The following is a 19,396-nucleotide window of genomic DNA, read 5'->3' as shown; positions in this document are numbered from 1 at the left end:
CACTTAACTTCCAATTATTATTATTCTGTTCAGCTATAATGACATGCCAAAAACTGAGAAGTGGTTAAAATAACGGCTAATGGTCAGTGAGACAGTGGTTAATCACTTAAGCCAAACCTGTCAAACTGGCAGCCGTGGGTTACATAGGAAGGGGTGCATTGTGAGCTTGTAGATCGGTTATTTTCACACACACACACACACACACACACACACACACACACACACACACACACACACACACACACACACACACACACAAATAAAACATTTTATCCTGTAATGACATGCCCAAAATGGGGACGCCCAGGTTGAAAGTGTCTAAGAATCTCAGGACAGACATGTGCCCCTAGCTGACCTAGTACCTGCCAGCGACTTCACTTCACAGTCTCACCTTTCAAAGCTCTCTATCCAAATAAAACAACAGTACACTGACCCATGCACTCTCCTTGGAATAGAGAGCCCTGCTCTCTTATAATAGATACATGCCAGACGTGGAGCCGACTACTTTGTTCCACTCCCAGACAAACAAAAGGATGGCCGTTATAAAACTATAGGTGATGAAACGCAGCGCCACATGATGACACTCAACAAAACACACAGAACAGCCCTGGAGATCAGGTCACAGAGGATGAACACTCTATTAGACACACACACATGGCATGCGCACAGTGGTGTGTGCGCGCAGAAACACACACACGCACGCCTACACACAAACGCACGCACGCACACACGCGCACACACACACACACACACACACACACACACACACACACACACACACACACACACACACACACACACACACACACACACACACACACACCTGGTGTAGTGACTGCGGCAGCAGTGTGTAGTCACTGTGTTCTCCTAGGGACTGTAGTGAGTTCAGTAGCTCTGCACTGGGACCAGGTGGTCTGTCCCTGGAGACTCTTCCTCCTAGCAACATGGAGACACCCCCCCACAAAAAACACACAGATTACACACAACTCCGTCTCAGTCAAAACAACTGAATGAAATTAAATATAGTTGTTGATTTCTATTCTATTCTATCTGTATTGTTTGTTGTTCAAGCAAAACAAGTGCAAAGTGATCAAAATAACTTAGACTCTAAGTTATTTTGATCTCAAGGGTTACTCTAAGTCTTAGAGTAACCCTTGACACACACCCGATCCATATCGTCTCCATATTTAATCTCTCTAAGATTTTTGTCAGTTGAAAACCTGACATACATCACAAACATATACGTTACTACAATAATAATCATACTAATATGGGGGGAGAACACAACGGAGACAGCGCTTCTTTCACCTGACAAATTCACTATGTGATCATTTCTTGTTTCATAAATGAATGTGGGGGGGGGGGGGGGGGGGCGTGGTTATGGCTCTGAGCTAGGCGCACGTCTTTTCGTTGAGCTCCTGGTATGAAGTGCTTAAATGAATGCCATATTTTTATACTTCTGGCATATGACAGACTACAAAACTAGCAAGATTGAAACGTTTAACTTTCTTTTAATTTTTTTACTTTTCACCTATAACGACAAGCCCAAGTAGGTCTGTGGGTTTATAAATATTGAACCAATGAAAGGTATTAACAAGAGCTTGACTAAATAACAAATCATTTTACAGCTAATTTGTTTAGGTGTGCTCTGACAAACAACCAGAACAAGAATAATGTGCAATTAATGCTTTGCCATCAGAGAGACACTACTGTATATTTTGAATGAAGCATAATATGAGCCATGTGACCTGTCATTCCGGACCGCTCATTAACATAATGATTTATATCTCAATAGCTCTGCAGTGAATGAATGTGCTCTATGCACACAGAATAACTCTTCCTACAAATGGAACCAAAGGGACCCTTACGGTTACGGGTCCATTTGGTTCCATTTGTACACTCTCAGAGAGAGTTAGAGACCTGTACAGGGCCATTTTATTGGAACACACTTAAGGACACTTTGAGACCCACACTGGTGTAGCAGAGTGTTTCCAGTGAGCCAACAATAGCAGCACCCTGACTCTGTTTGACCAGAATGGAACAGAGCCTTCATTAGTAGTATCAGCGGTAACACCACCGAAGGAAGTAGGAAAGGGGCCCAAGTTCTTTCCAAAATGGTGTGTATAGATAGAGCCCATTGTGGTGTCACAGCTCTTTAGCAGGTGGCTCACAATGACAAACAGGCTGTCATCTCCACACGTCCCCGGCCACGATAAGCTTGTCACCACCTTGCCTCCAGCTATTACCACAATATTTACCATTAGATATATTGCACAAATGTTATATAACAGGCAGTAGGCAGTAGCTTAGCGATTTCATCTTTATAGCTATAAGCTTCACACTGATGGTTTGGTGAAACCTTAACACTTCACATCATATTAATCTTTTGAGCCCCGTTCGTCCTAGGCTGGGATGCTATTTTATGTTATTTTGTGGGTATAAAATCGTGAACAGAGGATAAGCTTGTAATTGTTCTACAAAGTTCTACAATTGTTCCTTGGAGATAAATGTGTCACTTAATCGCTCTGTGTTGACAGCGTAGATCTCAGTACTACAGTATATTATAACCCTCTGACTACAAGGATGACGGTCACCTGTCTGTTGTGTGTGGGGATGTGAAATTGTCTTGAAATAGAATTTCATGGCAGCTTGCCCGCCATCACCAGTGGCCATGGGCTGTGCTCTGTTGTACGACGGTGTCGCACACTGAAAATAGCAGATTTACAAGCTCACAACGCATTGTTTCCGTGAAACGTTGTGAGATTGTAGATCTGTTATTTTATGTGCAAGTATAAATCAGGCTTTACATAGAATAGTGGTATCAGTACATATCAGACTCAAGAAATAACGGAAACAGTAGGCTTACGTACCTGCTGAAATGTTAGTGGAAAGATCGTTCTCTTTCTGAATTGACACAGTATCAGGACCTTTGTGGGGGCCAGTGTTCTGGTTGCCCATCACCACCCTCACCGCGGTGGTCTTGTCTGGATCAATGTTTTCAAATAAATGGGCCCCACAGCCCCTGCGGTGGACTGTGGTTCACTCTTTTCAAGTCAGACTCTCGAGCCAGACCTTTCAAGGGAAAATGTCAACTTTTGTTGAGTCCCTGCAGATAAAACTACTTTTTAGCAGGTAGGCCTATGAGTATTAGTGAAGCTGTAGAGTCCTGAGTAAAGCTCTGAGTTGGTCCAAGCGCTGAGAATTTATTCAAAAGGGTCTTAGTCGCTCCATGATTGATCTCTTGAACTCCCAGCAGGGGTAGGTTAATCCCTGATCACATCTCTCGGGTGGCTGAGCAAAGAGGGGGTAGAAATGCCCAGCATACAGTAGGCTGCAACAATGGAACCAGGGAAATGAGGTGCTTAGTATGTGCAATAGCTGTAGACCTCTGATTAGGATTATTTGAGCTGGTCGTATTCCAACTTGCACACTCAAGGGCAGGGTGGAGCTTCCTTTCCTTGTCCTCAGCAACCTAATAGAAAAATAATAGCACATTATTATATGGGCAATAAAGTTATTTCTGCCATGTATCTCTAACATGTTTCTTGCCTGTTACTCCTGTTTTGTTCAAGAGACGAGCAAGGAAGACAGAAGTGGGAGTGTGGGCAGAGATGCAGCAGAGTGACAGAGAGTAAGAACAGGAGAGATAGAGAGTGATGAATGAATGGAGAGAAAGCACTACTGTGGTGAGTTGGGAGTCATTTGGCAGAGTCAAAGAGGGATCTTTGTATTTAAACAAGCGGGCTGCCCCTTCAGGCTATTAGTCTGTGTAGCAATGAGGAATAATTTAATGTTACATCCCAGACACAATACAGATGAAACCTCCATTGTACAGCTTTTTTTAGTACAGGACTGTTGAGTTTTAAATACTCTAACCACTTAAACCCTATAAGCTACACTTCGTTGTAGAGAAATAAAAAATAACCTGATAATTCTTGCCTTTAAATGACATGCCCAAAATAGGGACATTAAATTAGTACCCGTCCAGAGCTTGATCTTCCCCATCTTGATTTCACCTAATGAACCGACTGAAACAAAAACCTGGGGAAGGCACCCGCACCGCAAGTTGAAACCATAAATTCATGAGGCAGTTCACACACTGTATAAATGCATTTTTCCACCTCATGGAACCTCTGTTTTAGCATGAATGGCCATAACAGAGGCATGTGAATCACGTGTCATAACATGTCTTGCGGGGGCGCATTAGCACTGCCACTAGCAGTCATGTGATTATAGTGGATTATGCAACATGGACAGACAGTGTAAAACTATGGGTTTGTCTTCCTACTGGGATTTGGACCAGGAACTCCTTTGACTCCTTTGTGTGTGTGTGTGTGTGTGTGTGTGTGTGTGTGTGTGTGTGTGTGTGTGTGTGTGTACTGTTCATGCTGCTTGCCATATTAGCACACGACAAAGTTGAGCATTGACAGCATGGTGATGCTGCACCATCATCTTAATAAGTGAGTGGGCCATGTGTTCCATATATGGTACTGCCTGTGGTTGTTGTTGATGATGATCAGCGATTAACATATTTCCTTTTGCTGTTTCTATGGACATTTAAAAATGTGGTAGCATGACAGAACGAACATCGATAAAACATGATGAGAGCTCTGTTTACGTTGTGAAAAAAAGAAAACACTAGCTCTGGTCCATAGGCTATGGTCATATCATACCGCTAATGGACAGATACATTGCTGCAATTAAAAAACGGGCTGTTCAAATGGAAGGAACAGTACAGTGAGTACAGTACAGTACAGTACAGTACAGTAGTAACAGCAGTGAGCATACTCACTCCAGTCAGAGATGTCTTGCAGCTTCTCGGTTGACAATCACGCCCCGGGTCGATGGCACCGATACGCTTGCATCCATCCGACCACATCAGGTTGTTGAAACCTCGTTATGTCATCCGCCCGACTGAGGGATGCTTCCTGCAGCGGTTCCATGGTTGTTTACGATCTAATCCGGGCATTTTCTATTTCCCCTCATCATTGCAAAATGTATACTGTGGCAATGTCTTTTATTTATTTATTTTCTAATGCAAGCAATGGTGCCATCTCCTGGGCAGATGTGTAAGTAAGGAGGGCTGCTGCTCACGCTCACATTAGGCACAGTGGGATTTGCTAGGGTTATTTAAGGGCCCTCAATTACTTTATCTGGCGATGCTTGTGCTGCAGCTAGGCAGACATAATACATTATGCATGGTCCATCTCATGCTATGTTTTATCTTTTCATCACCCCCATAAATAGCATAACTATTTTTGAGGTTTTTGATTATTATTTTTTGCATAAATGAGTGCTATTGAACTGAACACTCATTACAGCTGTGTGTTGGTTAAAACAATATTGAACCAATGAAAAGTAGTACAAAGTGCTTCGGACACAAAACCTCTTAACTCCATTGGCCCCTCAAACTGTATAAACATAAATACACCACCTCTCTCCCCCTCCAAAGCAAGGCATTGACAATATAAAACACCAACCACCAACCAACTTTGATGAGGCAGTATTTCTTCATTTCCTGAAGAATTTATATTTTTCATTTTCAGACAAAATAAACATTTTGGAGTTAGGTGCGGTTTCTTCCTGACAGCACACACACACACACACACACACACACACACACACACACACACACACACACACACACACACACACACACACACACACACACATGGCTTAAAGGGGGGTGTGCTGCAGATGGCCTGTTTTTGACATACGTATATGCCCATTAATATGAGTCATGCAAATGCAGGTATACAATAAAGCATTGAATACAAAAATAATATTTATTTATTATGTACTTTCACCTCCTAATCCCTATTAGTAGATGAGGTGTGCTTAACTGGCTTCAGACATTGAACAGACATTGGCCGAGTGTCTTTTTAATATTTATTATTTTTACAAAAATGTATTCAGCTGCAAGGGTCAAACCATTAGCCGTGTGTGTGTGTGTGTGTGTGTGTGTGTGTGTGTGTGTGTGTGTGAATGTCAGTGACTTTGTTGGATTTCAAACGAGGAAAAATGAGGAACTAGAGCAGAAACAGGAAGGGATGAGGAGCATCTTCCAGTTGTGAGTGTGATTATGTAGACATGGCACTCTATAGTGTATACTCATAGTTTCATTGTACAAATATTCTACTGTTACAGTAGACGGATGTTAGGCTCTTAGCTTGCTTATGATCTCTCTCTCTCTCTCTCTCTCTCTCTCTCTCTCTCTCTCTCTCTCTCTCTCCTGGTCTTTGTATGTAATGAGTCTGACTTCCTAATAGGGTTGCTGCCTTTAGCGATGAACTCTGGTTGACGTCTTGGCCTGGTTACGACTCCACAGGAACCCATTTAAGCTACAGTAGCAGCTACAGTCATAATAGGAGTATTGAGACTATTGCTCTGTACATGAGCTGTTCTCTGTTTCACACTAGCTGGGTTTAAATGAAAACAAATGATATATTTCATTATTCAAATCACTATTGACTACACACACACACACACACACACACACACACACACACACACACACACACACACACACACACACACACACACACACACACACACACACACACACACACACTCACAGGCGAGGGAACAAGTACAAGGATAACAACTTTTATTTTATTTGCAAGTCAAAGGGATGCACAGTTTGAAATGTAAAGATATATGCAGAGGATGTGTGACCATGTGACATTTGGAACAGTCTTTTTTTATATATATATATATATAAACAATGACAACATGCTGACAGAAAGGATCCCACTAAGAATGGTCAACTAATTCCTACTACCCAGTTAAATCTTGAATGTTAATTTCAGTACTGTGAAGTTTAGAAACAATTCGTGGACATTGCCGTGTAGGATGAGTGAATCACAATACTCCTGAGAGAGAGAGTCCGCTCAGCTCTGCAGTTAACTTTCAGCACATATGGGTTCCACCCTCCTAACGAATCACTTAACCACAGACGTGCATCCATAACTCGCTCAGTTGTAATTGCATGGTCAGATGCTGGTCCTTCTCAGCACTTAAATATTGTTCGACAGACCATTTGCTCACTTTGTCAGAGCTCTCCATTTTGCATAATGGTGGCTTGGCTCATCTCAGGGTAGGCTGAATGGTTGCGAGGTTGCTTCATAGGGTTATGATGGTGTCAGAGTAGTACATATGATTATGATAGTGTCAAGTGTTGATTAAAACCTAAAGGAGCACTTCACCCATTTTCAACCATATCCGCCCTCACTAGTAATGTTCATACTAAGATGGCACCATTTGTCTGTCTCATTGGTTATCTGTGGAAATCGATGAAATGGAAGCCATTGTTCTTGCATTAATACAAAAAAAAGTTACCAAATATCATATGTTACTAAATATCATAGGCAGGTTCTGAACTGTCAGCCCTTGTCTGAAACACAGACTCTTGAGCAGTGTTGTGGACTACTTGTATGAAGATGGGTTGAAAATGGGTGAAGTAGTGTTTTCTTTTGTTCTAGGAGTGTCATCCTGGTTGTGCTGTCATGTAATGTCAACAGTTATCCTTTGCTGAAACAAGGTAAACAATTGAGGATTTTGCACAGTGAGGATTTTTCAAGTGTAAGTGGCACAAAGTATCTATTCCTGTGTCCTAGCTTTGGATCGTACCTTTGATGGCAGTGGTAATGATGCTACCATTAAGCCAAGATCAAGCTATTATGGCTCCAAACTTGCCTCCCCCAAACCTGAAGCTCCAAGAGAAATTGGCTACAACACACCTACTGTGGAAAAAAGGCCACCAGTAAAGTCAGGATCATCACCAGCTGCTCCTGAATTAAGGCTCATCTCATAGCTTTACCCGTAGCAGCTACGGCTCCACACAACCCTCCAATTATAATCCCATTTCTAGCCCTGTAGGGACTGGATTTGCAGAGAGTTCATCTCCACCTGCCTCTGCCCAAGGCTCATCTAAACCAAGTGCCCCTATGCCAGGTAGCCTTGTGTTCTGCATTATGTATTTGCAAGAATTGCTACATTATGTCACTATCTGGTGGAAACCTTGCATGTCCAACATGTTAACTTTTCAGGAAGGGGGGGGGGGGGTTCTGCTGGCCCACTTTCAAAATATTTCAGAAATGGCAGCTCTACAAGCGCACAACGTGCAAAGCGCTGTGAGCTTGTAGATCGACTATATTGCGTTAAAAGGGCGTATATTTACACAAAGTAAGGTAGTCAGGAGTAGTCAGAGTTTCTAATTTGTGATCAGATTGTTATTGGTGAGTTGCAATGATTATTTAGCGAATGAGTCCCCAAAATTATAATTTTGCTGCTTTCTGTTCCTAGAATTCCCCTGGCTTGTACCACCATATACACGCTCTTCCAGGAAGTTTCCCAGAGATTCTGCTACAAGCCAACCCTCTCCTATCGCCTCTGTGTATGGGAGCTCAACTGCGCCAGGGTATCTGTCAGGAGAGGGAGCCTCTGAGCAAGGTAGTAATGTCAATATAATTATATTTAAATTGAATTATTTTGGTAAACTTATTTAAGTCAGGTGAGCTGAGCCTAGTTTAACTAAATTCTGGATGTGTATTGGATAAAGTGGCATGCAGTAGTATGGATGGCTGGTCTCTGTCATAGCATTTAGGTATGCATTTGCTGACCAACATTGTAGGACTTATGAAAACATTAGTTTAATAAAGTATGAAACCATCAGCTTTCTCTTTCCCAAGAGGAGGAGATATATTTTGGGATATGATATGAGACATAGAGGAATTGAATTGCTAGACTGTTCAACATGACTAAACTGCACACAGACACAAAAGGCATCATGAGTTTGTCTGGCTCTGTGGGGAAACATCTAATTATCTCTTAACACTTTCTGCACATAGACTACTGGGCTGTTGCACCTCCTACGCCCTCTGTGTCCCAGGGGGATTCCAGGGGCCTTGTTGCCCATGACTCTCGAACCAAGCAACCTGCATCTGTTAGATACATGCATACGAGCCCACCTGTTCTCCAGCCAGGCGAGTACACCCAGGTGGAGGGAGTCCTTGAGCATGGTAGCCATGAGTCAGAAGTGGAAGATTCTGCTCTTGGCGAACCTGAACCACCGGCTAGCCTATCCAGACGTTTTGGCAGAGATCCTACCCTGGACATGTTCCTGAGGGGTTACTATCCCCCAGGTGTTATCTCCCAGGAGATCTCTAGCCATATGGGTTCTGGTTATGAGACTGTGGAACCTGCCCTCTTGGATGTTGACTATACAACAGATGTGGGGGGCTACGAAGCTGTTTTATGGGCTAAACCTGGCCAATCTGTGGGAGAATATGGAGCTGTACAATTGCACAATACTGGTCCTTGGGATAGCCCTGGCTACTCTGCTGTTGGTACTAGTACAACAGATGTGGGAGACTATGGAACTGATATCCAGGCTAACCCTGGCTACTCTGGTGTTGGTAGTAAAACGAATGTGGGGGACTATGGTTACTGGGATGAACAGGGTATTCTCTGTATAGGCCTCTTGTGCAACCCGAAGCTGTTTTGTATAAGCCTCATGTGCCACCGGAAAATGTTTTGTATAAGCCTGGTGTGCAACCTGAATCTGTTTTGTATAGGCCTGGTGTGCAACCTGAATCTGTTTTGTATAGGCCTGGTGTGCAACCTGAATCTGTTTTGTATGGGCCTGGTGTGCAACCTGAATCTGTTTTGTATGGGCCTGGTGTGCAACCTGAATCTGTTTTGTATGGGCCTGGTGTGCAACCTGAATCTGTTTTGTATAGACCTGGTGTGCAACCGGAATCTGTTTTGTATAGGCCTGGTGTGCAACCTGAATCTGTTTTGTATGGGCCTGGTGTGCAACCTGAATCTGTTTTGTATGGGCCTGGTGTGCAACCTGAATCTGTTTTGTATGGGCCTGGTGTGCAACCTGAATCTGTTTTGTATGGGCCTGGTGTGCAACCTGAATCTGTTTTGTATGGACCTGGTGTGCAACCTGAATCTGTTTTGTATAGGCCTGGTGTGCAACCTGAATCTGTTTTGTATAGGCCTGGTGTGCAACCTGAATCTGTTTTGTATGGGCCTGGTGTGCAACCTGAATCTGTTTTGTATAGACCTGGTGTGCAACCTGAATCTGTTTTGTATAGACCTGGTGTGCAACCTGAATCTGTTTTGTATAGGCCTGGTGTGCAACCTGAATCTGTTTTGTATAGGCCTGGTGTGCAACCTGAATCTGTTTTGTATAGGCCTGGTGTGCAACCTGAATCTGTTTTGTATAGACCTGGTGTGCAACCTGAATCTGTTTTGTATAGGCCTGGTGTGCAACCTGAATCTGTTTTGTATAGGCCGTATAGGCCTGAACCAGTTTTTGGAGCCCAGGTCATCAATATGAAATGACAAAGTCATAATGCAGGAAGTACTGCAATTCTATTGCAACTACAGCAATGCATGGTATCCGACTCAATAAAGCCTTTTCATAATGGAGTTATTCTTGTTTTTCTTTGCCTTTGTCTAGTCAGTCTGTTACAATAGCCAGATGTCACACACATGTACTGAACAAACTATTATTGGCTTGGTGACTAAGTGCTTTGAGGCTGCAATGACATGGTTTGACAATACATGTAATTACCATATGCAGTTACAACTTGCCTGATGCGACTGTAAAATGCAACTTTTCATTAGACCCTAAATGTGTGAAGGCGTTTTAGAAACCAACACTGAATCATGTTTGAGACATTTGTTACATTTTTCATTTGAATTCTTTGAGTAACTCTCAAACTAATTATTTTACCACTGCCTACAAAGTGATAAAGGGTATGCTCTGGAACTGTAAACAATAGAAAAATGTCAGCATATGAGCTTTTAAAATATTGTGGGAGGCAATACTTACTATCAATACTCGTTACAATGGGACATATTTGATCTAACTCACCTTTGCTTATTCATGTTTTTTACTGTCAAGAGTTCCTTCAATATACAAACATATATTTCAAGTGGTGTTCAGATTAGCACCATTATACAAAACATGGCTGTGGAATGGAGGTAGAATAACACCCGTTTCAATACTTAATGGGAAAATTATGTCTTATTCCTTCATTTGCCCTTTGTTACAATGATAAACTAGGTCTGTTACATACTGTAGTCATTTAGTAAAAGAAAATGTCAATAGTTTCAACAGATTTACTTTCTGCATATGAATGTAACAATGCAAATGAACCTATTGAATAATTTATCCGTAGTTTAACAAGACTGCTCCTCAACCTGAAGCATTGGGCTTTTGAAAGCTACAAAGATGCTGGTCACTTAACCGCTTGAACCCTACATACTTTGTTCAACTTCAAATAGCAAAAATAGGCAATCTACAAGATTATAACATAGCTTCACAAGTTCACAATGCCTTGTGATATTGTAGATCTGCTATTTTCACTGAATGTCAACTTATTTTTGCTGAATGTTTGCTTATTATGACATGACTAGAATAAGGACACTAGAGTTCATGTGATTAAGGCTAGCATATAACAAATTTGTTTACATCAAGAAATGGTAAAATTGTTGCATGGTAAAAACAAGCTGTTTTTAAGGTGGCTCAATGACTAATCTTGAAATCCTTCCACATTGCCAGTTTAGTTAAACGACTGCATCTTAAAAATGTCATGTTATCTGACACTGTAGATGAAACATCAGCATTGGCCTTTACCAACTCTGAAAGGTCAGGCACACATTTAATTTGTGGGAAAGGGATAGTGGAAGGACCAAATAGAAATACACTGAGACATGGATGGGAGCCACTTGGAATTGTGGGACAAAAAGTAAATTGGCTCCATATATGATCAAATTCAATATAGTATCAACTATGACATTTTTGAAAGCCACTGTCAACCCAGGGCTCTTGGACTCCTGACTCAAATCCTACTGGGCATCGGTTCCAAGAAGTTGACAGCATTTGGTCTATTTACCCATAAAATCCTCAACATGTGGTTCTGGAAGAGGTGGCTAAATTGCTGGGGAGCTGGAGAACTGTGATTCCATTGTTGCACATAGGTGAGTATACTTGGTACAAGATAAAATACAAACGGATGCTGGTATACCTCCTATTCCTGCCTTCAGAATCATACACCCTCGCTTACCCCTCACCCTCAGCAATGGTCAGAGAACTCAGATTCCCATAAAGCCGTGATGGTCCGGTGCTGTTCGCCGCCGTTTCTTCTGTCTTGGCCGTGTCTTCTGTTTGGTGGAGACGTCGAAGCAAGTGACCATCATGACATTGGCCTTGCAGAGGTTCAATCTGTGCTCCAGTCGAGCTGTCACCACCTCCAGGGCTTCCAAGTGCTCCAGGGAATCTACCTCAAACGTCTGCCACAGGTCAACTGCAGGAGATGTCAGTTACAACGACGGTAATGGCAGTGCTGTATATATGCTTTCAATTCTAAACTGGCTTTCAAACAATGTGCAATAAAGTACCGTAATGCATGCTCTCTGGCTGAAGATGAATGTACAGTATAAGAATGTAAAACATCGGTTCTGTGCTGTGTTGTCCCACACTGTCCGTCCCGCAACATAGAGTGCTGTGATTCTTGTGTCTCAGTAACGCTGCATTGGAACACTTGTGTGTCAGTAATGTTCCTGTGCCATTAATGTCACAAGACAGATTCCTGTACACCCACTGAATTTGGTGGAAAATGCCATTCTGCTTGTGATTGTTATGGCAGTATAGAGGGTATGCGCATGCATAAAGTGAGTTTAACGTCGTTTAACATTGTTTAATGCAATCAGATAGGACTTTTATGTTTAGATGTATGAGTTGTGAAGGCCAGAAAGTAGTTTTTTGCAGTGTTCCCGCATAACTTCCTGGTATGATGACATGTCACGCGCATACCCTCTATTTGTGCCATTTAGTGATGTCATTGTCACCACACACAGGTTTTAATTCAGTGTTCATTCAAAGACTGTACAATGTACAGGTAAGAAGGAGAAGCAGGTTCGCTTCCTCTGGATGCTGCCCTTAGTTTAGGCACTGGGTGTTCAGCTATAAATACAACTTAAATCATATACCACCAAAGCGGAAAGCTGCAATCCAAATTAAATGATGAATTTTGGGCTCCGCCTTCCTCAGAGCAGATTAAAAAAAGAAAAACGTTTTAATCTGCTCTGAGGAAGGCTGAGGCCGAAATGCATAAGCGTTCTCAATAAATGGGAAATTGCATCTGAGCCAGTCTTGCATCATTTATTTTGGAGTGCTGTTTTTTTCCACTTCAGTGGTATTTGATTTAAACTGTAGTGTACAAACTAGAATGTACATCTCTATTTTTGAGCTGAACAGATTTAAGAAAGATTCAAGAAAACAGCTGCTGTCAAACTCTGTACTCCGGTACTTACACTCTTGGTTCCATGTAGCCGGTTCTAGCATGAGGTTCTGCTTGGCCTGGTCCAGTTCCCTCTTCAGGTTGTTGTACTTGGCCCGAACCTCTGTGATCCTCTGCTGACGGTGTTCCAAGAATTTCAGCTTGGCACTGAAGCACGAAGGTCCCTGTAAACCACACACACACACACACACACACACAGACACACACACACACACACACACACACACACACCATGTTACGACCATGCTATAGGTCAGTTATCCAAGGCCAGTCTGTGGGCTTCTAACCATGGTATAAAGCCTCTGTGATTGTATTAACCTTATTGTGTTCAAACCGAGGACTGTCTACAAAGGTTAATGCATGTACGTTCTTCAAAATGGGAAGGAGGCATATGAATCCCACACTACTGCAGATGTTTTTATTTATTTATACAAAGGTTTCATAGCATACAGTAAGTTTCAGCCTTTACGAAAAAGTTAGAATAAAATTAAAGGCAAACGGGCCCGGCGGTTGATGGTGTGGAGGTTAATACTCCCACATACAGACCCACATGAGTGTATGCTTAACTGGAAAGCCAGTGCCTTCCTCCTGCATCTCCTCTTCATCATCTCCCTCCAATATCCATCATAAGAAAAGACAGAAAAGATAGAAGATGTGAATGAACAGGCACCTGTTTGCCAGCAGTACCTCCTCGTCTCTGCAGCCTTTCCACATCATCAATCTCGTAGACCGTGATCTCGTAGGCCTCCGGGATACCCCGCTCCCCCCAGCGTGAGCGTGGACCGCTGGCCGAGCGTCTCATGGACAGGGGCATGTCGTGGGACAGGCGTCGCTGCTGGGGGCCGACTGGAGGACAACAGGAGCAGTGTAATGAGGTAAGACGTGTGCCCAATGACAATGCATGGAGAATTTACGTCATACTACAGTGGTGCCCGGTGGGCACTGGCCTACTTGGAAATGCATTCCCCACCACAGTTATGTCTGTGTCCCTTTTATGCCCATATATAGAGTTCTTTATCAGGCATGCCCAAATATGGAGTCTATGCAGATGTCAGAACAGCATTGTGATGTCAGAACAGGCTATATGGGGATATATTGGGATTTGTGGATTTAGTCCATGGAAATAGCGGTACATATCACAGTTGTTGTAAAATCTTATTGTTTATGCACCGGAAAAAGCCATCCAGCAACAAACAGAAAAAGAAACAACTGCAAGACAAACGGGAGAGAAAGAGAGGTGACAATGGAGGTGACAATGACGATGACCCCACCCGCTACAATGCCAATCATGATATTATCAGAATAAACCAACAGCCCTCCAACAAAGACGGCATAAACTCCAACAGGTTTCAGCTGCACTTTGAGAAGGAGAATAAACACGAGGTGGAGAGGAGAAAGGAGACGGCCAGAGAAAAGCTTCTACAGCCAGTGTCTGATAAAGAACTTGAGGTGGACATCGATGATATCTACCCTTCTGGGAAAGGCCTTGGTTTACCCAGGAGGCCATCATGGAGTTATGACATGAAACATGACGAACTGCTGAGGAAAGAAGAGAAGTCGTACCGTGACTACCTGAAAGACCTGCACTCCAGAAACCCACCCGGCTCTCTCAGCCACTTTGAGCACAACCTGGAGACATGGAGGCAGCTGTGGAGAGTGTTGGAGATGTCCGACGTGATCCTGGTCATCGTGGACATCAGGCATGCGGTGCTGCAGTTCCCCCCAGCCCTGTACCACTACATCACGGCTGAGCTGCACAAACAGGTGGTCCTGGTGCTGAACAAAGCAGACCTCTGCCCCCCACCTCTGGTCGTCGCCTGGAAACACTACCTGGCCTCCAAGTTCCCACACCTCACCACCGTGTGTTTCACCTCCTATCCCGGAGAGCCCTACAGCACAGTCCTCCAGAAGAAGTGTGCGAGGAGAATGGGTGTTCGGGACAAGGCTGGAGGCCCAATAGAAATCCTCAAGGCCTGTCAGGAGATCACTGCTGGTAGAGTTGACCTGTCAAGCTGGGAAAAGAAGATCCAGAGAGATGCGCTCATCGAGCAACCAGGCAGGGATCAGTTGGATGAGGGGGTGGAGTCTGTGCTGATGGAGCACCATAGCGACACTGCCATGAAGATGAGCAACCAAACGCGAGAGCTCTACAAGGACGGAGTCCTCACCTTAGGATGCATAGGCTTCCCTAACGTCGGCAAGTCATCTGTGTTGAACAGTCTGGTTGGGAAGAAGGTGGTGAGTGTGTCTCGAACCCCGGGCCACACCAAATACTTCCAAACGTACTACCTCACCCCCACAGTCAAACTGTGTGACTGCCCGGGACTCGTCTTCCCCTCCCGTGTCAATAAACAGCTACAGATCCTCGCTGGCATCTACCCAGTGGCTCAGTTGCAGGAACCCTACACAGCAGTGGGATACCTGTGTGAAAGGACTCCCTTCTTGTCTGTTCTGAAGCTCAAACACCCCAGCCTTCAGGACGTACCGGCACACCAGCAACAACAACAGCAGGCGGCGCAGAGCTGGACTGCTTGGGACGTCTGCGAAGCCTGGGCAGAGAAACGAGGCTATAAAACGGCAAAGGCGGCTCGCAATGATGTTTACCGGGCGGCTAACAGCCTCCTAAGGCTCGCCATCGAGGGGAGACTGAACCTGTGTCTCAGGCCACCTGGATACAGCTGCCTCAGAGAGAGCTGGGAAAATCACCCCGACCTGTCGGAGATAACGGCCCTGCTGGGGCGGACAGGGGGGGAGGAGGACGGGGAGGAATCCAGCTCCAAGGAGGAGGACAGGGACGCAAATGATCCTGATGACGATGATGAGGGTGATGATGACGTAGGGTTAGGTGTCCTGAGGAGGAGGAATGATGACATGCTGTCGTTATGCCACTCTGTCAACATGTTCAACTCCCTTCAGGAAAACGACTGACCACACATACGGATGTATGTACCATCTTTAGACGGGCGGAAATAATAAAAAATAAAAAATAAAGAAATCACACCTGTGTGAAGTGAGGGGCGCTCCTAACGTCGTACATCATCATGGCCGGGCGTAACATGTCAATTTGCTCAGACAAATTCTCCATTCATTGTCAATGGGAATTTTAGTGTAAAGAAGTTTGTGTAAGACGAAAATCAAATCATAGCTGAATATAGGAGGGGCTAGTGCCCCTCAAAAAAAGATTCAAACCCGTGTGAAGTGAGGGGCACTCTTATCATTGTACATTATTATACATCATCTCATTCCGGCCAATCAGAATTTGCGTCTTCTCCTTCGTCTTTAATGATTGTGTTACGCAATGTTTGTGTTTACACGAAAACTCTAAATTGTCCATTCATTGTCAATGACATTTAATGTTTGTGTAGGACAATGTTTGCGTTTGCACACATACTTAAAGCTGGACATAGGAGAAAAAAAACCAAAGGATAAACTATCCAATACAATCAGTATACAAATCAGCTCATGGTCACGAACATCATCCAGGCAAGACAGGCAGGCTAGTCAGGTAACAGCTAATGCTAATCAGGTTCAGTCGGGGGCATGAGTGTAAGGCGGTCAACGTGCAACAGAAATGGCTGCCATACTTTACTGAATTTGGAGATGGAGCCACGCAATGCATATATATATATTCTTTTTAAATTATTATTACATTTTTTTATTTTAAGTATAGTATATCAGAGATCCAACGGGAATGTGAGGGAGGGTATGTATTTCTCCAGTGGATCAGAATAAGACGTCTTTCCAGAAGAGTCACAAAAGTGATACGGTCAGATTGATATTTAGGCAGGGGGATGGTTTCATGAAGAACGCCAAATAATAGGATGGATCTATGGGCAACTGTAACACATCCAAAATAGTATCAAATATAGATGACCAATAAGACTGTAAGGCAGGACAGGTCCAAAACATAGGAAGATTAGCTGCAGCCTGGTGGCATCTATCGCACGTCGTATCGACATTATCATAAATCTTGGCTAACCTTAGTCCAGTACACCCGGTGAAGAAGTTTACATTACAACACTTCTTCCATCCCATCCTGAAAAGAAAAATCACACCCATGTGAAATGAGGGGCGCTAATATATTAAAGTCTAACTCATGTTGCTATGATTAGGTGATGATGTAAAACAAATGACAATGTCAAAATGAGCATTGTATGTCTGTGCTGTTTTTCTGTTGTGTATGTTTTGTTACTGGCAGAGCTGTAACAAAAGACACACAAAGCTGGGCATAGGAGGGCCCTCGAAAACATCATCTAAACTTTTGTTTTTCCAACTTTTGTTGTCTTTTCGGGATGGAATGGAAGGGATGGAAGAAAAGCGTAAACACCAGTGGTCACTGTTGCCTCTGAGTGCAAAGCCATCAGGACATTGAAGAGGACAGAAAGGGACTAACTAGGCTGGCTGGCTTCCACCACAGAGGCGAAATACCACTAGCTTGTTCATTATTCATGAGACTCATCTCTTCCAGACACACAAGACATCGGTGTCTTTTTGAATAGAGGGTATGCATAAAGTGAGTGGCAAAGCGAGTTTAACGTTGTTTAATGCAATCAGACTTTTCTGTTTGCATGTATGGGCTGTCAAGTCCAGAAAGTCGTTTTTTGCCACTCAATACGCTTTCCCACATAACTTCCTGGTATGATGATGTCACACACACGCATAGCCTTGCCCTCTATGACCTCCGGTCATTCATTTCTATGCAATAATTATGTTTTATCCCTGCTTCTAGTCAGACTTATTCTACTGTCAGTCGGTCGGTTGCTTGGTCAGTCACGCCTCCATATGGTCACACCTCGTGACATCACGCCTCCATATGGTTATGCGTCTGACCTCAAACCTCAAACCCTTAGATCTCCATATATTTAGCTGACCTGTTCTGACATTCCATATGTTGATCCTTTCCCACCCGTCCTTCCTCTTCCATGTCTCCCTTCTGTACAGTCAAACTCTAGACAGGCCCGCCCCAAAGTTATTTGTGCAGCCGTGCCCGACAGTCGGCGAAAACTGAGTTCCCAACAGGCCCGAAAATTAAGGCCCGGCCCTACCCGGGCCCTCATCAAACCTTGTACACTCAAGACATTGCCCCCGCTGCCACTCTTATAGATATCCATATATGGAGCTGACCTGTTCTGACATTCCATATGTTGATCTGACCCCCCCCATGCGTGCACACGACCTCTGCCTTTAGGGCGAGGTCCCTTCTCGCCCTCAGGGCGTTTTACTGGTTAAATAGGCCTACATGCATATCCATAATGTAGAGTTCTAGACTGTCTGATATGTTTTCAGTTTGATAATGTCACTATTTAATTAGAATGTATGGTAACCACATTATAGCCTGATGTCCCTATTTTAAGTAAACAAAATCTTTCAAAAATAGCTAAAATACCGTATTAGATCTACATGCCATTCTACATGCCATTTTCGCTATTTGTCGTACAGAGACGTATAGTATAGGGCTTAAGTGGTTAACAAGATGTCCCCCCTGTTTTCTCTTACAAATCGAACCCTGAGTATGCGCATAATAAGGTGTACAGGTGGAACAGGCTAAATATGGGATCTACCCCAAGTGTCACAAAATTAAGCTTTCCTGTCCCATCTCTAAAAGCAAAGAGACACAAATTGCAAATCCCTGAGATCAAAAGAGATTATGAAAGTGCTCCAGAACTAGTTATGATCACAATGGGTTAATGCAGGGAATCTTCTGCCTGAATTTAATCAGCTAAGTAACAATAACAATGGACTAAGACGGTACACTGGGTACAGCACAGTAGGTGAATTATGCAGGGAAGCTTTCATAAAACCTTCATGCTAAGCTCCTCTTCATGCCTCCATTAGGACATTACATTACCGATGTGCACCGTGTTCACACTTACATTTTGGGGAAGCAAATCAATCCTATTATATTCAAAGCACCTTCTTTATTATTCCATTACCATGTGTTGTCATCGGGCTCATATATTAATGATGTGACCTACTGTGCTCTTCGTCAAGCTATGAATCTGTGCCACCAATAAACACCACAGTTAAAATGTGTGTGGTCATGCATGCGACTATACACAATGAAATTACATTGTGAT

The 19,396-nt window shown here is 43.5% G+C and overlaps 3 protein-coding genes across 5 annotated transcripts in view; 1 reads left to right on the top strand and 2 right to left on the bottom strand.

Moving 5' to 3' along the window:
- cnstb (consortin, connexin sorting protein b) overlaps nucleotides 1–4,929 on the bottom strand; it is a 30,640-nt gene extending 25,711 nt beyond the window's left edge. For 2 of the 3 annotated variants that reach the window (XR_013965878.1, XM_080790951.1), the window contains exons 1-3: nucleotides 4,793–4,929; nucleotides 2,871–3,472; nucleotides 824–936 (exon numbers count right to left, since the gene is read on the bottom strand). Coding sequence is in view for 2 of the 3 variants with exons in the window: in XM_080790951.1 (XP_080647077.1) it covers nucleotides 824–936; nucleotides 2,871–2,958 (201 nt within the window). In the remaining variant the exon portion in view is untranslated. The remainder of the gene's footprint in view (nucleotides 1–823; nucleotides 937–2,870; nucleotides 3,473–4,792) is intronic. The other variant, XM_080790952.1, reaches the window with a different exon arrangement.
- A 5,228-nt stretch (nucleotides 4,930–10,157) lies between these two features.
- The window catches only part of LOC308334597 (kinesin-like protein KIF26B), a gene marked incomplete at its 5' end in the record, with an annotated part of 31,918 nt that continues 22,679 nt past the window's right edge, over nucleotides 10,158–19,396 (bottom strand). Inside the window, 3 exons of the mRNA XM_080791400.1 lie at nucleotides 10,158–12,323; nucleotides 13,333–13,483; nucleotides 13,990–14,165. Of these exons, the coding sequence (XP_080647526.1) occupies nucleotides 12,112–12,323; nucleotides 13,333–13,483; nucleotides 13,990–14,165 (539 nt within the window). The 3' untranslated portion in view covers nucleotides 10,158–12,111. The remainder of the gene's footprint in view (nucleotides 12,324–13,332; nucleotides 13,484–13,989; nucleotides 14,166–19,396) is intronic.
- On the top strand, nucleotides 14,484–16,247 carry LOC308334084 (guanine nucleotide-binding protein-like 1; the record flags this gene model as incomplete). The annotated part of the gene is made up of 1 exon (XM_080790672.1): nucleotides 14,484–16,247. The coding sequence occupies one exon, from the start codon at nucleotides 14,484–14,486 to the stop codon at nucleotides 16,245–16,247; it is 1,764 nt and encodes a 587-aa protein (XP_080646798.1).

Source organism: Protomyctophum bolini (assembly GCF_963924005.1).
Source record: "Protomyctophum bolini genome assembly, chromosome: 19".
Taxonomy (NCBI): domain Eukaryota; kingdom Metazoa; phylum Chordata; class Actinopteri; order Myctophiformes; family Myctophidae; genus Protomyctophum; species Protomyctophum bolini.
Note: the sequence above shows the minus strand (reverse complement) of the source record. Positions and strands in the feature narration are given on the sequence as shown.